At 43.3% G+C, this 16,039-nt stretch overlaps 1 protein-coding gene across 2 annotated transcripts in view; it reads left to right on the forward strand.

Moving 5' to 3' along the window:
* RAB11FIP4 (RAB11 family interacting protein 4) overlaps positions 1-16,039 on the forward strand; it is a 130,374-nt gene that overhangs the window by 33,478 nt on the left and 80,857 nt on the right. For both annotated transcript variants that reach the window (XM_075518691.1, XM_075518692.1), the window contains exon 2: positions 14,219-14,306. In XM_075518691.1, the coding sequence (XP_075374806.1) occupies positions 14,219-14,306 (88 nt within the window). The remainder of the gene's footprint in view (positions 1-14,218; positions 14,307-16,039) is intronic.

Consider the following 16,039-nt stretch of genomic DNA (forward strand, 5'->3'; position numbering starts at 1 on the left):
GAGCTGAGAATACTGAGTCCAGTCCCTCACTGAGCTTCTTACAATACCAATACTAATTGATAACAGTTGAATTGGACACATTTCTAAAACACAAAAGTACAATTCCATCGTAGCTGTGCACCTTTATTTCCTTTCTCTTTGTATTAGGCTTTGGATATTGCTTCCATTCAGCCGTCTAACCATTAACAAATACTAATATCAACCAGACTCTTAACGGCTAATAAGGATGCAGAGTATAGGAAGTACTGTAACATGAAGCACCCTTGTACAGCTTCTAAGGCTGGAAAGAGCATGCATTTTCTATGCGCACAGGCTTTGTATTTCATCTATCCCTTTCTACACAAAAATGTTGGCTAATTATCATTCCTTCTAATGTCTTTCCCAGTGTAGATCAAAAAGCAATGTGGATTCCTATGTGTGATTTTATACAGTGAAAATTTCCTCCTTTGCAGTTTGAATGATGCCTTTCTGCATGGGGGAATTGTCCATGACATGGGAATGGGAGGTATGAGGGGGCTTCTGGGCTATTACATTGCCTGGAGCTGGCAGTTGCAACAAGGCACAGGGGAATTAGAAAAGAGTAACACTGCTGGCTGTGTAAGTGCTATGGTCAGGAATCTGCTTGTGTGAGCTGATGCAGCAAGGACTCCCTCCTTCCCTCAGCCCCTGGTAGCTTCGCTCTTGGTAGGGTTCATTGCTATCCTCTCTCAACATTAGCAGTCCTGACTCATGCTCTGCCACTGCTGTCACAGCCTGCTTATCTGTGCTTCCTTTGTCTTGACGTCAGAGGAGTCAGCTGCTGTTCAAACCTGTCAACCTCATTTCAGACTTGGTAATTATCCCACCATAGCGAGTGGTACTTACTGCACATTTCCTCCTCTGTTTCTTTGGGGAAGGACGTTATCTCCCAGCCACACTTTTCTGAAAGGTTAAGCAGCTTTCTCTTCAACTAAGTGGAAGATTGTTCCTTTAATCATACCTTTCTGCATGATGTTTGTCATCTTAACTAATGTGCATCTCCCTGTGCTGGATTCATCCAATACTCATTCCTCCCTGGATTTGTGTCAAAGCATTAATTTGCCATGAAATTTCTTTCATTCAATTTAATTTAAGGACTGCTGCTCAGGCGTTTACGTTTGAGATCAGATCTCAAGACCTACATTTCATCCTCTGTATCTGTGAGCATGCCAAAAGCCTAGCATGTTCCCTTTTAACAGCTGGGTTCAAAACTGATTTCAGGAGACCAGGCTGAGAGGGCTGAGGATGCCCAAATTGTGCTGCCCTGGGCAGGTCTCTGGCTGGCTCTCAGACCACAGTCTGAATTGTTTTTGAAAGTAGATGTTGTGCGTGAAACACAGTGCTGTGTTCTGGTTGCATATTGTTTGGTTAGTTTTATGCATTAAGGAGAGAAAGTAACAATGGAAGCACACAGTCAAGATAAGTGACTGCCTAAGTGTAATACTTGCTTTGTATCTTTGAGGCTAGAAATCCAACCTGTAAGGATGTTGCTGACAAAACTGGGTGATACCGTATCTCAGGAGTCTGCCATTGCACTTAGCTGTGTTTCTGACCTGTGAATCAGAGATGAACAAATGAAGTGCCATCATATGGCTGGCAGAAAAGTGTCTTGTTCTGATTTTGCATAAGCTGTGCAGTCTGGAGTCACTGCCTGGATTTCAGCACAAGCCTGGAGCACACTCGTAGCAGTGGCACTAGCTTTAGGCTCTAGTTTGGTGAATTTTCTGCAGCTTCTGTTTGGCTTTGCGCACTGTGTTTTCACTGGTATAGGGGATGTCTAAGCTGCATGCTGTGACCTACCTACCAGTCATGGTTCAGACTTACTCTGTTCTCTGCACCTTCTCCAGCCTCTTCCTGCTGGTCTTTGGTATTTTGTGTGTTCTTTGCATATGATAACACCTCAATTAAAATGTGACTGCAGATGTGTCAGCAAGGAAGGGGCTGAGAAAGTGTTGGCTAATGAGCTGGCACTGTGTGCCCTACCTCTCTCCCCAGTTTTACTTCCAAAAATGATAATTATTCCTGGAGTAGATCCCATTTGGCTGATGTCTCACAACTGGAAGCCATGAAAACCATTATTCTATGTAAGTTCCCTTTATGTATTGACAAGAGCGATCACTCACACCGCAAGCTGCAGAGAGGAAGAATATTTTCTCTGAAAATGAATCCATGCTCTATCACTTGTAGATAAGCCTGATGTTACCCAAACATTTTCCTCGTCCGTTGTTTAAAGGCAAAGCATGCTGCACCCACATGACCAATTCCCTACTGCATCTCCTGAGATCTGACTATTTTATGCTATATTTGACTTATGCTAATGAACGAGACGATAATGGGCTGTGCTTCATTTCAGCTTGTCACAGCTTTTGCTAACAGCCTTGTTTTCCAGGAAGCCTTGGTTTCAGTTCTGGTAGAAGTGGAGGAGAAGGTGTTAATGCAGCCTTGCTTATTTTAGCAAGTGAATCAGTGGTTTTAGGAAAACAGTTCAACATGTTAACCCTTTGTTTCCAGAGCAACACAAAAAAATCACTATAGAGTGAACAGATGGCTCTGGCGTATTTTTATCCTTGCTTTCTGTTCCCATGGTATTCCAGACTGTGTGGGATTCCCCATAGACTGTTGTAAGATTGGTGGGCCCAGCCAAATGTCTTGTTTTGCAACACAGCATCAGAGGGAAGGAGGGAAACAGAATCCTGTTCAAATCAGCTCTGTTTAAGTAACTTTAAATTAGAGGTTCTCACATATGGGATCATGGATGGTGGGGGGAGTCTGTAGAGTGATGTTGGTCTTATGATTCTGGTGCTTGCTCATTGTCAGCTGCTACATTACATTAGGAGGGACAACATAAATGAGAAATACTGTTCTAGTGGTATTGTCTGTATAAGCAAGTGATACATCCAAAGGTGTAGATAGCAGAGGAAAAACTCACCAGGATTTTGGTGGTCTCTGGCTTGCAGATAGGATGGGGGAAAGTACTTCCTGTAGCTGTGAATAGTCTCTTTAGGATGCGTACTCTGAGGAAGTTCTGAAAATTTCTTGATTCCAGGCAATGATCCTTTCTTGGGCATGGTCCGATTCAGAGCTACTCACATGCATTCTGTTTCAAAGTTTATTGGTGGTTCTCTGTGGTCATAAAATGTTTTGTTCTGTAAGTAGAGAGGTTAGCCAGTGAGGTCTATGGTGTAAGAGAAGGGATTCCTTAGGTGTAATAACTTCTGGGTCTCAGCTATGATTGGAAATCCTAACTGCAAGGATGTTAACTACAAAATCTGAGTATGTAATATTGCAAGAATTGTATCTGTTGTTATCCCAGATTAGGTTTGTGTCATCATGTGTATTAAAGACTGCAAGTGATTTCTCAATAGAGAACAGAAGTCATAGCGTCAATTTTCCTGGCACTCCCTGGATTTCTGTTACACACACAAATTCATCGAGGTTCATGGAGTATTATGTTCTCTTAATAGCTTATTTGCATATTAGAATGTTTTAAACAAATCCATCCCTAATGTGTTCTGTCTGTGCAGTACCGTATGGCTCAACCTTTACTGTCAGAAGATAATAAAATGCTATTTGACCGAATAAGAAAACAAGATGATGATAAGGGTCTGCCCAGTGGGGCAAGTTTCATTGCAACACAGTAGAGTTTAGTAATACCTATGTATTGTATCGGGCCAAATCATTAGTGTGTCTGGTGTTCCGTGTACAGTTAAGCAGATCACAGAATCACAGAATCACATAGGTTGGAAAAGACCTTTAAGATCATCGAGTCCAACCATAAACCTAACACTGCCAAAACCACCACTACACCATGTCCCTAAGCACCTCATCCAAACGTCCTTTAAATACCTCCAGGGATGGCAACTCAACCACTTCCCTGAGCAGCCTGTTCCAATGCTTGATAACCCTCTCGGTGAAGAAAAATTTCCTAATATCCAGTCTAAACCTGCCCTGGCGCAACTTGAGGCCATTTCCTCTTGTCCTATCACTTGTTACCTGGGAGAAGAGACCGACCCCCACCTCTCTACAACCTCCTTTCAGGTAGTTGAAGAGAGCGATAAGGTCTCCCCTCAGCCTCCTTTTCTCCAGGCTAAACAGTCCCAGCTCCCTTAGCCGCTCCTCATAAGACTTCTGCTCCAGACCCTTCACCAGCTTCATTGCCCTTCTCTGCACACGCTCCAGTACCTCAATATCCTTCTTGTAGTGGGGGGCCCAAAACTGAACACAGTATTCGAGGTGCGGCCTCACCAGTGCCAAGTACAGGGGCACAATCACTTCCCTAGTCCTGCTGGCCACACTATTTTTGATACAAGCCAGGATGCCATTGGCTTCTTGGCCACCTGGGCACACTGCTGGCTCATATTCAGGCGGCTGTCAACAAACACCCCCAGGTCCTTCTCTGCCAGGCAGCTTTCCAGCCACTCTTCCCCAAGCCTGTAGCGTTGCATGGGGTTGCTGTGGCCCAAGTGCAGGACCTTGCACTTGGCCTTGTTAAACCTCATACAATTGACCTCGGCATTGACAGATGTATTAAGATTGACATACAATTGACATACAATTGACAGATGTATTAAGAGATGACAGACACCAGTCCATAGTGTTGAGAAATTAGAAGGCAGACTATAGTGGGCAAGTGAGACAGGGTAAAAAACCCAAAAACCTACAGCATAGACCAGCTTGGTGCAGATTTCATTGCTGTCTGCAGTATCATCACCTTTATAGTGCCCTTTTAATATTGTTTAAGTATTGCCATAGCCATTTTAAAGAAGGGGAAGCCAAAGCAGATGAAGTCATTTACTGGTAACAGCATGCTACTGGTAAACTTGTAGCTCTGACCCCCATGCCACAGTCCCATGGTCACTGGATACCATCTCTTTCCCCAGCAGCATGGATCTCCCAGTCTAGACAGTTAAACCCTCCTGCCCTGGAGGCCATCATATGAATCCCATAGCTCCTGTCCTCATCACTCCCATGAGCTGAGAACAGGCAGTTAACTGCTCTCCTCTCCTGTTTGTCACTTCTGGAAAGTGCTCCAAAGCTTCTCCGCCAGACGTGGGCAGGTGTGGCTCAGCAGATGCGGAGCGCTTGCTGTCCCTGCATTTCTGTAGGATAGCAGCTGACCTCCTGTGTGCGTGCTGCAGATCCGCAGTGCTCCACCATTCCTGTTTCAGTAGTTCAACTGTATTCCCCGTCTGTCGCCCACCTGAGTCAAGGTAATGCTTATGCAGGGCATTAATAACACATGAACACTAGAAGCTTCCCTTTTTCCTTTGAATGCACTCAACCACCTGCAATGCCTCTGAAACCACCTCTTTCTTTCTGTGGCTTTTTAATTCACTGATACATTTCACACACTGAGCAAAATGCCACATCATGGATGTTTTCTCCATCTGGGTAATTGGTGGATATTTTTCTCCTATTGGACCAAGGTCGCATGAACCCAGGTCATATTTAGAAGAAAATGCAATTCCATGTGTTGATGCTAAACCCAGGAAAGCCATTGAGTGGGCTCCCTTGAATTTAATCAGATTTTTTGCCTTGGAGCCATTAGTAGATTACGGATTTGACAGATTTAGGAATTTGCTCAAAGTCAAGGCCAAGACTATTTGACAAATTTGCATATGTCATTTGGGATACAGGCCCAAAATCTGCCTTCTAGCTGGTAAATTGGGTGTCCCCAGTTAAAGCAGAAACTGAAACAATTGTTTCTGTTTACAGAAAACTTACAGACAAGGTAACTTTCAGGCTTGAAGCCTATTGATAAAGTACCAAGGGGCAATGACTGATGCTTGAAATCAAAATTCAAAGCAAATTCAAAGCCATTGTTTCCAGCAATGATGTATGTTCCTGCATGTTTTGGGATCAGACAGCAGATGATGGAAATTCATGATGCTGTTTGCAGTGGTATGAATTATTTATGATGGTGAGGGCAGGCTGTTTGTTGGACTCATGATTCCTAAATGCTGGCCTTCCACGCCTTACACATGTGACTAAGAACACGGTCCTTCGTGTGCTTTAGGGTCAGGTTCAGGGAGAGCATCAGATCATCTAGTGTGATGTCCTGAAATAGTCACAGCACAGCTTTTAACCCACTTACTCTAGGCTAGGCACATTTTCCAGTTATATCTCGTTGTCTTCTCAAAAGGCTTCAGATGAGGGAGTCCAGTTCCTTTTTATAGTTCCAGACCAGTTCCGTTTTATAGTTCTCATGGGTAAACAACCATGCTGATAAAATATTGTGCCTTGTTTTTAATTTCAGTTTGTTCAGTTTTAATTTGCAGCTAATGGTTCTTTATGTCTTTCCTCTGCTAGACTAGAGAGTCCTTTAGAACCTGCAATTTCCTGCTTGCAGAAGTCTTTATACCTAGTAACAAATCACCATTTGGTCTCCCTTTTGCCAAATTAAACAGAGAATTAAGTTTGGTTGCATAAAGTGTTTCCACAGCACTTGAACGTTATATCAGTTCTCTGCGACCTGTCTGGGTTTTCAGCATCTCTTATGAAAGTGGGTACCACAACTGTGTTAGTATTGGTTTCTCCAATGCAATGTAAAATACTTTCCTTCATCTTGCTCCCCTTCCCAGAATTGCCAGAGTATCACAGAGAAACTTCATTCCTCTCCCCTGCATCTATAAATCCCAGCTCATCAAAAGACAGTCCTGCTCTCTGTAGATGTTACTAATTTTCCTTCTCTTTTATATTCTTTTCTGTTTTGTGACCTTGTCTGGCAGTGCTTACAACTTACTCTGTCTGTATGGACTTCACTTATGAAGCTGTCCAGAGTGTGAGACTGTCTGTATTGTTGTTCTTTATCAGGCTGTCATCTGCAAATTTCATCATCATGGTTTTATATTTACTTCCAGTCTGTGGATGCAAACACCAAATAGCTTCAGGGAAGGACCAATCCTACCAAATCCCAATAGAGACACTGGTATCCCGCACTAATGGGTCTCCTGAGCACCCATTAGCCTGTGCATCCCTGTTATGGCAGGTTGTTTTTAGTAGTAGCCCTTTAGAGGGAACTAATTAATAGCTAGATTCATCATCTAGGAGGCTTATATAAGCAAGGAAACAGCAAAGCCTATATTTAGTGTTGTCTGTAAGGAGGCAAGGTGAAAAATTGCTGGTATCCAGATGGCTGTGGCCAGCTGCAGAGTGAAGTAGTGGAGGACCAGGACCTGCAGAGCAAAGGGAAAGCAGGCTGGGGGAGAGTAGGGTGGCAATTTTTGAGTGGCAAGGAATTACTGAGCCACAGCAGCAAGAGTCCCTCTTGTTTTGTTACTCAAGGCCCTAGATTGGGACTGGGGACGAAACAAACAGTCCTGTGCAACAGTGAGGGTGACATACTGAAGAGGACCCTGACTGAAGAACTCTAACATTCTGGACCACATGGATGCTAAAAAGGCCTGAACCCAGGGGCTGGTTAAAGAGCTGGTGGGTCTCAGTACATGTGGTGGCCGCATTGCCTGGCACTGCTCAGCTGGCACAAGTCCTGCCTCTGCATTTCATACCATGAGGGTGTAAACTTACGCCCCTTTCCCAGATGTGGAAAAGGCCAGTCTGTTAAAATCAGGGTGAGTACAGTTCTGCTGCTCCCTGTATAAATCACGTGGGAACCTCTCTAATTCCACTCTGCAGCATTTACATATTTAATCTCCTTTTGCTGTTTTTTGACGTTTCTCACAAATACTCCTGCTTCAGGAGATCCTGCCCAAATGTCACTGCTGCAGCACAGCCTGACCTTTCCTCCAAGTGCTTGTCTTGCCATTCTCACAGCTCCCAGGTGTTCCCTGCTTGCACTTCAGGGTGAGACGTGCTCACAGACTCCTGCGGTATGAAAGCAAAATGCTGAGATGAGTTGTTTTTTTCAAATGGCATCTTCTGGCTGTGACTTGGATCCTGCTGTAAGATTTCAGTGGATGGAGCCAGTGTGGGGTCCATCAGAACTCAGTTACATCTAAGTCTAACAAATTTTCTTTGTGTTAACAAAATCTCTTCTGTGCTAGTCAGTTTTTGAAGAAAATTAAGTAAGGTCAGTAGAGGTCTGAGTTTCTTCTTGCCTGGAAATGGAAGCAGTTCCAGTCAGAAAATCTTTGCTGGAAAAAAATACCTAGCTGTTTTGGCACCATCAGTACGAGAGCTGGCCAGGAGTCCCGAGAGGGTTCCTTGGCTGGGAGGTGCCCCTGTATTGAACTCACTTGCAAGAAAAGATCAGTTTCAATAAATCTCTTCTGAGGTTTGTCAATGACCTGTCCTCTTCTCACTTCTTCCTCTACTCCCTCTGCTACAAAAATCCTTTCCCTCCTTCTCTTAACAGTCATTCAGATGCCATGTAGAGCATGTGGTCATACTCTGAGGTACTGCGAGTCCTGGGACAGCAGGCATGCTCAGTGATGCTGGGAAGAGAATTAGCTTGAGCAAAGGCTAACAAATGTTCCCCTTGCCTCTAGTTAGAGCAGCAGATTGCAGTGACTTCACTCCCCTGCACACCTTGGTATGTGCCTGTGACTGGCTCCTTGTTCTGTTTCGACCAGTGTCTGAGTTAGTCACAGGTTCTTGTTTTGCATCCTTGGCAGGATTGCGGGTGCTTTGATTTAGATGTGAATTTTGTCCCAGGCAGTATGGCTACAGAGGACTCTTTACAAGGCACTCTGGATTTCCTTTCTGCAGTGAAGGCTGGATCTGTCCCCATATCTGGTGCTCTCATGTGGATGTAGGAGATAGGAGAGGACCTTTCACACCTTCACTGGAGCAGAGCTGGGAAATGGAAAGTTCGCTTCTGCAGTAAATTCAAAGCTGCCCCCAACATAGGGGTGCCTCTAGCTAACCTAGCGAGAAACTTTGGGCTGAAGAAACTGAGGAAACACATTTCCTAGTTGCTGAGTTGGGTTACTTTGCCAAAACTCAAATCTTTTCCTCATACCCAAATGGCACCAAAATCAAAAAGGTTATAGTATTTCAGCAAGCTCACTGCCTCTGCCTGCTTCACTCCTCTTGTGAAAGTTAAAACAAAATTACTAGATGGAGTTCAAAGAAAAATGCCCTCCTTCCCTTGTAATTTCTAGGACGCTTTGAATTCAGTACAAACACCAGGTCTTCTGAAAACTTTAGACTTCAGAGTTGTGCGGCAGGGCACCATCTGAAACCTGTGTTGAAGGAAATGAGCAAAGGACAGCACAGCTGACAGCATCTGCAGGCACAAAAATAGCCCAGTGTGTACTGGATTTAAAACCCATGCAGGTAAATTTTTGAGCAACCCCTGGGCTGACTGTGGGTTTCTGCCTTGGCTTCGCTGACACCAGGATTTCACCTCTGCTCTCCTCCTGTGTCTGGACTCAGCCGTGTTATCGATTCTGGCAGCCAGCAGATGGTTCTGCAGCAGGCTAGGTCTCTACGTGTTAAGCTTTTTGACTCAGTTACTGCTCTCACTTCTTTCCTGGGTAGGGTTTAGTATGGCAGATTTCCTACTGAGACTTTGTTTGCTGTGTTCAATCTCTGTATAGAGCTGGGTTGTAAATAGTTTACTCATAGCCTTAGAGCTGAGAATCCAGCCCTTCCTGGTTCCTGACCTAAGCCAGCCTGCATACCTACAAAGTGTGTGCCACAACGCCTCAGCCGTTCACCTCTGTGTTGCATCCAGAACTTGTATTTTGAACCAGAGGCTCTCTGGTGGAAGAATATTCTTCCTCACTTTATTGTCCACTGCTTTGTACTGCTAATTCCTGCTCATTAATATGCATCTCTGCCTTGGTCAGTTTTGATTTCAAAATTGTTTCTTCACACTGAACCTTGTCCCCTTATTTTTATTGTAGAGATTCTTTAAAGTGTTCCTAGCCTACTTTTATGTGTCAGAAAGCAGCAGGGGGCAAACATCTGTTTGCAGTGCAGTCAGTATAGCTGGGAAACCCACCAGAGAGGAGGCTAATGCTTTGGCTGAAGTGGCCTGTTATTACAGTGGAGAAATATGTTTGCATTGAAAGGATAATCACCCATTCATCCAAGCAAGTTAAACGATAGGGACAGAGGGTTTGGTTTTCTCTGATTGTTTCCCAAAGGAAAAATTATTTATGTCTTCTTTCTGAGACCATTGGATGTCTACTGAAGGGTTCATTAGAGAGACCCTTGCAGCTGCCAAAAGAACCAGCTAAATTATTGAGCCTGCAGCTAATTTTTTCTGTCCTTGTCCTCTTCCTACGATGAAGAACTAGTTTGCAATCCAGACCTTGTTTGTGCTGTCCCACATGGTGGGGGACTGCTCTGTGCAGCAATGCAGAAAAAAGTGTCCGTCCCCAGTCCAAAACACGGTCTCTAGCTCATTGTGATGGCTTATAATTGAAGCTCTGGAGCACATGGTATGTTCTGTACGCTGCCTGTAAGTATCACAACAATCACACGGTCATTTCAGCACTGAATTTTGGCAGCAGTTGGTTTTGCAGTCTTGTGTCCTTTGCAGTAGGATCAGCAGAGGAGGCAGAGACCAGCACTGCCTAGAGATGCAGGGTGCTCAGGAGTCTGACTGTGCCCAGGACTGGTGCAGCCTGCGTATTCCATGTGTGCAAAACCAGGCTGCGTTGCCCATTCCATTAACAAGGCTGAAAGGCTGCTGCTTCCTCGTTTGCTAGCAGACTACCATAGTTGTAAGCCCAGGGGGTTGTTGACTGCAAAAAAGGCTTCGATGTCACGCAGCCTGACAGTTAGGCTGACAAGCCCTTAATGTTTCCCAAGGCAATAAATAAGCGTTACAACTTCTGATTAATTGCTGGGAGCCAACCCTTTCTGAGAAGGAGGAGGATAGGACATTATTTCCCTACAAAGTGAAGCAAAAGGATGGTTGACACAGTATAGACAGCAGCGAAGATTTAGGGGTAGCTGTGATGGCATAGTTCATTTGGCCACAGCTTGAAACTGAGCTTAATTTTAAGTAATGCCTTCAGTCTGGAATTAACTAGGAAGAGCTTCTTGCCTTATCCCAGAAAGCTACTGGTAAAAATGCATGACCAAGTGCACTACAGGCTCAAAACTCTGTGCAAACGTGCAGGGATTTATGTACAATACATGTATGTATATTAACACACAAACTCTGTGCAAGTATCCACCTAAATGTAATCCCAGTTGATCAAAATCCTTGTAGCTCCTGACCTGTGCTGGGAGCTGTAGTCTTGTGCAGGCTCAAAACTCTGTGCAAACATGCAGGGACTTATGTACAATACATGTATGTATATTAATGCACAAACTCTATGCAAGTATCCACCTAAATGTAATCCCAGTTGATCAAAATCCTTGTAGCCCCTGACCTGTGCTGGGAGCTGTGTTGATCAGCCACATCTTCAGCTGTGGCTGAAGATGTGTGCACTAGTGGCATAAATTCCATCAGGCTGTTCTGTAAATTCTTCATCATCTCCTGCACTGATGTCAGTTATTTGCATTATAAAATCTAATTGAAAACCTGCAAAATTAGATATAGGGGAAACTGGAGACTGAAGCACTTTGCTCAGGTGATAATTTCATTTACTGTTAAGTGATTGCTTAGACCTAAATGTGAACGTATTTGCTGTTCCTCCATAATACACACACCCAGGCATATAACATCTTATTTAATTTGATTTAAAAAATGTAGTTGTATATGGCTGAGCAACTCATAGACTAAAATCAACTTTGAGAAATAAAAAATGTGCCAGATTCACTGGGAACACCCAGTGACACTACTGTGTTATAGCACAATATTAAATAGTGTAGAGGCTTCCCAGCTGGCTGCAGGAATCTGTACATTAAAACCTAAAACACAATTTGTTGCCTCTTAGCAAGAGACCTACAGGAAATAGGATTCTCTAAAGCAACCCTGCAAGCATCTGAAATAGTATTTACTTACATTACAATGATGGGAGCTTGCCATTTGTCAGAGTTGCAGGCTGATCTTGTAACCTAGAAGACTGGTATCTGATTAGATTTTGTTGCTGTACCCATGAGGGGACAGATGCTCAGCTAGTGGCCACACCAAGGTCTTCATCAAAGCCTCTGGAGCCAGGCTGAGTTACACCAGCTGACACATCTGCCACGTATTTAAGCTACTACAGTGGTCAGGAAGAGTTTCAGCTGTAAAATCTTGCTGCTCCCACCCTCAATGGCCTGTTTGATTATACTGTTTTGAATGCACACAAAAACAGTATGAAGAAAGGAATTTCTGCCACCGTTTCATCTTTCTATAACATCTATGTCGTTTGTGAAGGTGAGCAGGGATAACACTGACCCAGCTTTCCCATATCAAGTATGTCTCTACTTAATTGGTTTCCGTAGGGATTTCCAGCTAGTCTTGTATGCATTAAACGCACACTATGGTTTCTAGTGAAGTGGCTATGTTTTGGCAACAGAAACATGTCTTCTGCTGCTATAAATTACTGGGGCTACAGTAATTGCTTGTGATACCAGATGTAGGAATTTGATCATGAGTCACACGATAGCTGACAGCTGGGCTCCACTGCCCGGCTGGCAGGACTTGAGTTGTTGAAGCCTTCTGCAATAAAAAAGTTTTAAGAAGATTTCTAACTTGTCATGGGCTCTGAACTCATCATACAGCTTCTTATTTGCCCAGCCTACATGAGCCGATTTTTTTTTTTCCTAAGAAAAGGAGAGGGGAAAGGATTCAATGTCAGGATCAAATTGTTCCTTTCTCATTCAACATAGAATTTTCCATGTGAGTAAAAATTTTGTCATTTTCTCATCCTGATTTGCTTGTTCTAAATGAGCCCTTTGGCTGATCATGGCCTTTATTGGCATAGAGAGAATTCATGAGCACTGAGAGAATCAGAAGGAAGAAGTGTCATGTGTGCAAATTAGTGCATTATGTGCAGGGCTTTAAGAAACTGCTAGGGTTTTGCTAGCATGTAAAAAAAAAAAACAAAACAACCCAACAAAAAAAAACCACACCAGAAAATTGAGAAACTGGGTCATCTGGATTCATTTGCTGCATATCTTTCCAGCTGGGCTTTTGTTGCTGCTCAGACTGACATATCTGAGCTCACATTGTAGTCACTAGGATTGTGCAGCATCCTACGTGCCTGCTGTCCTTGCCTCCTACACTCATCTTGTTTATACTCCAGATTGTCTGGATGGCCCAGATCAAGGTCAGAGTTGTGCTGCAGCTGACTATGAGCTTGCTTACAAGCAGCAAGAGGCTGCTTCTGCCTCAGTGAGGGTACCTGCTGGGTACAACAGGCAAAAGCACAGGGACATGAGGGGACTTACACAATGTCATGCAGCATATTTATCACAGAGAGGAGAACAGCCAGCTGGGGTGTCCCAGCACTGTGCCCACCTCCCTGGACTGTTCTGCCTCTCTCCTTATTCTTTTTCAGCTACTTGTTTCTCTATTCCTTTATTCTAGACAGCACAACACACAACAGCCTCTCCTGTCTAGGCTGCTATTCTCCCTCTTCTCCAAAACCCTCCTGAAAAATCTGCCAGACCATCTTTGGGGCAAATGCCAATTTGGTGGCTGTATTTAAATTCAGTGTAATCTCATTTTATGGTGAGTAGTGATCAGAAAGGCTAAACTGTGAAGCTGAGATTATAAGCAATAAGTGCTTGTTTGCATAGTGTACTGAACAGAACCATTCTCTGTCTTATCACATGAATCTTTTTGTGCTGTTAATATACTTCTGTTTTCCTATACGAAACTTGTATTCTCTGCTGTGACAAGGAAGTGTTGTTTGATCCCAAGAGCCCAATGAGTTTTCTCTCCTATAATCTGGATTCTTCCATGAATGAGGCTACTGTGGGTTGTGCACATCTTCGTCCTTTCTCCTTCCCCAATAACTTTTGATAAGAGGGGTGGAGATCACTAAGGTTTTAAGTTCCTATGAGCTGCATACACAGCAAGGGCTCCTAGGGAAGGCAATTCTATTAGCACCCTGCTCTAAGATGAGAGGCTAGGTCACAGATTCACCCCTTATTAAGCTCTTGAGATCCACATAGGAGAGTATTAATGTGTCCCGGCTGCAGAAGTTTTGGTCAGAGCATGTGCCTTACTCAGCACCAGATAATCCAACTATAAGACATGATTTCTCCTTGCAGAACAATTTGTTGGCTGATTCAAATGACCATTACAGGTATTCTTCCACTTGGGGTCTTCTGTAGAAGATATAGATCAACTGAGCAACAAATGATGTACTAAGCTCAACACATATTTTATGATCTTTTCTTTTAGGTGGAAAAACTGGCAAAATACTTGGACCCAAATGATTTGGGAAGAATCAATTTTAAGGACTTCTGTCATGGAGTTTTTGCTATCAAAGGTATGTGCATATTTCTTAAAAATAATCCACTTCAGTTCCAGTAATGTTTCTCTGGTTGCAGAATATGTAATGATCAAAGACACCCTCTCTTTTGACTGTGGTTATTTGTAGTGACAGTAGGGCAACTCTGGGAACAGAGCCAGTATATTTTTCCTTTTTGTGCATCTCATGTATCAATGGTGAGCAGTGCTAGAATTCCTACATCCACAGGTGCTTGTGTATTGGTTTAGTGTTAGTTTTTCAGAACAAATGTGATGTGGTTTAAAGACAAATGGAGCAGAATAAATAGTAGCTTTGTGGTTAGCAGGCAGTGCCAAAGTCTGATACTTCCAGGTTCTCATCTGGTTCTCCTACTGATTTACCTAAGGAAGTTAGAGAGCCCTTGGGCTTTAGTTTCTCTCCTAGGAAATTTAAGACTATTATACTCTTCTTGAGGTATCTGCAAGGTATAGTTAATTCATGTTTTCAAAGTACTTGGGGACATGTATTGGAATGAAAAGTGTTAAATACAGGTTGGCCATGCAAGCCCTGAAGATAGAGACCATGTAGATCAAACCATCTCCTTTGCAAGGAAACACAGTCCTTGACAGAAGACATAGACATTATTATGCTTTATAGCTTAGCCAAAGGGCAATGAAGCAAACAGTGAAGTGAGACTTTAGCAGTTTTGCTGCTGATTAGTTTTCTAGCTTTCCATAGGAAAATAATCCAGCCTGTCCTTTTCCGGACACATAGTATGTCCTTAGTAAAGCACCAGAGTGCTGTCACAGCCCAGAGGCTTCACTTCAGGGACAGGGTGAATGTCACACTGATTGTAGCGTGATTCCAGGAGAAGCCTCTGGAGAGTCTGCTATGATGAGATTATTACAAAGCCATAATGATGCAAGAACGTAACACCACAGCAATTTTAATTAAAGTTTATGGCAGCCACGAACAGTGTATAATTATGTAAAATTACAGTGAGAAGCTGCTCTCAGTCCATGTTCATGGAGACGCCTTCCAAGGTGATACTGATGTGTTTGAAGAGAAGGCAATAGAAAGGCCAGAAGGAAAGTTAATACATTAGTGTATACACACTAAAGTCTATATAGAGATTCTCCTTGGATCTCCTATATAGAGATCCAAGAAATGCTGTAGCAAACTGGGTTCTGGGTTAAATAAGATACAAGCTCTGTAAATCATCTGGTAGTCTTCTGTAATTCACAGTCTAAAGATGTGCACAAATGCACAAAATGTGATCAGGAAGGGATAGATGTGACCCAGAAAAACATCTCTTCTATAATAACTGTGCCCTTGTCCACAGTGGGCAGTACCCTCAGTGAAGGAGTGGGCAGCTCCGTTTCCTTTACTGTGAAGGACAACATGTGCATATTGACAGTTACTGGAGAGTGATGATGCCTTGGGAGTTTTCATCCTTGCTCACCTTGTTGGAACTGATCCATGTATTCATAGCCTAAGGTCTAGTCCTGCAAAGACGTGACTGAATCAAACTTTCTGGAATACCTTGTACTCTAAGTTTATGGATAGCTTGAAGCCTTTATGCGGAGCACATTATAGGTAGGGTCCAAATCATATGCTTGATGTATATTATGAGTATGTATATGTGAACAGATACAGAGAAATCACCCAATTCTGCAGCATCACCTAGAGCTCTCTTAGCACATCATTAGCATTGTCAACACTTACACAGTGTCAGTGCCAAGCATGTAGAATCGCAGGAGCAGTTGTATCTA

Source organism: Mycteria americana, chromosome 16, assembly GCF_035582795.1.
Source record: "Mycteria americana isolate JAX WOST 10 ecotype Jacksonville Zoo and Gardens chromosome 16, USCA_MyAme_1.0, whole genome shotgun sequence".
In the NCBI taxonomy this organism is placed as follows: Eukaryota; Metazoa; Chordata; class Aves; order Ciconiiformes; family Ciconiidae; genus Mycteria; species Mycteria americana.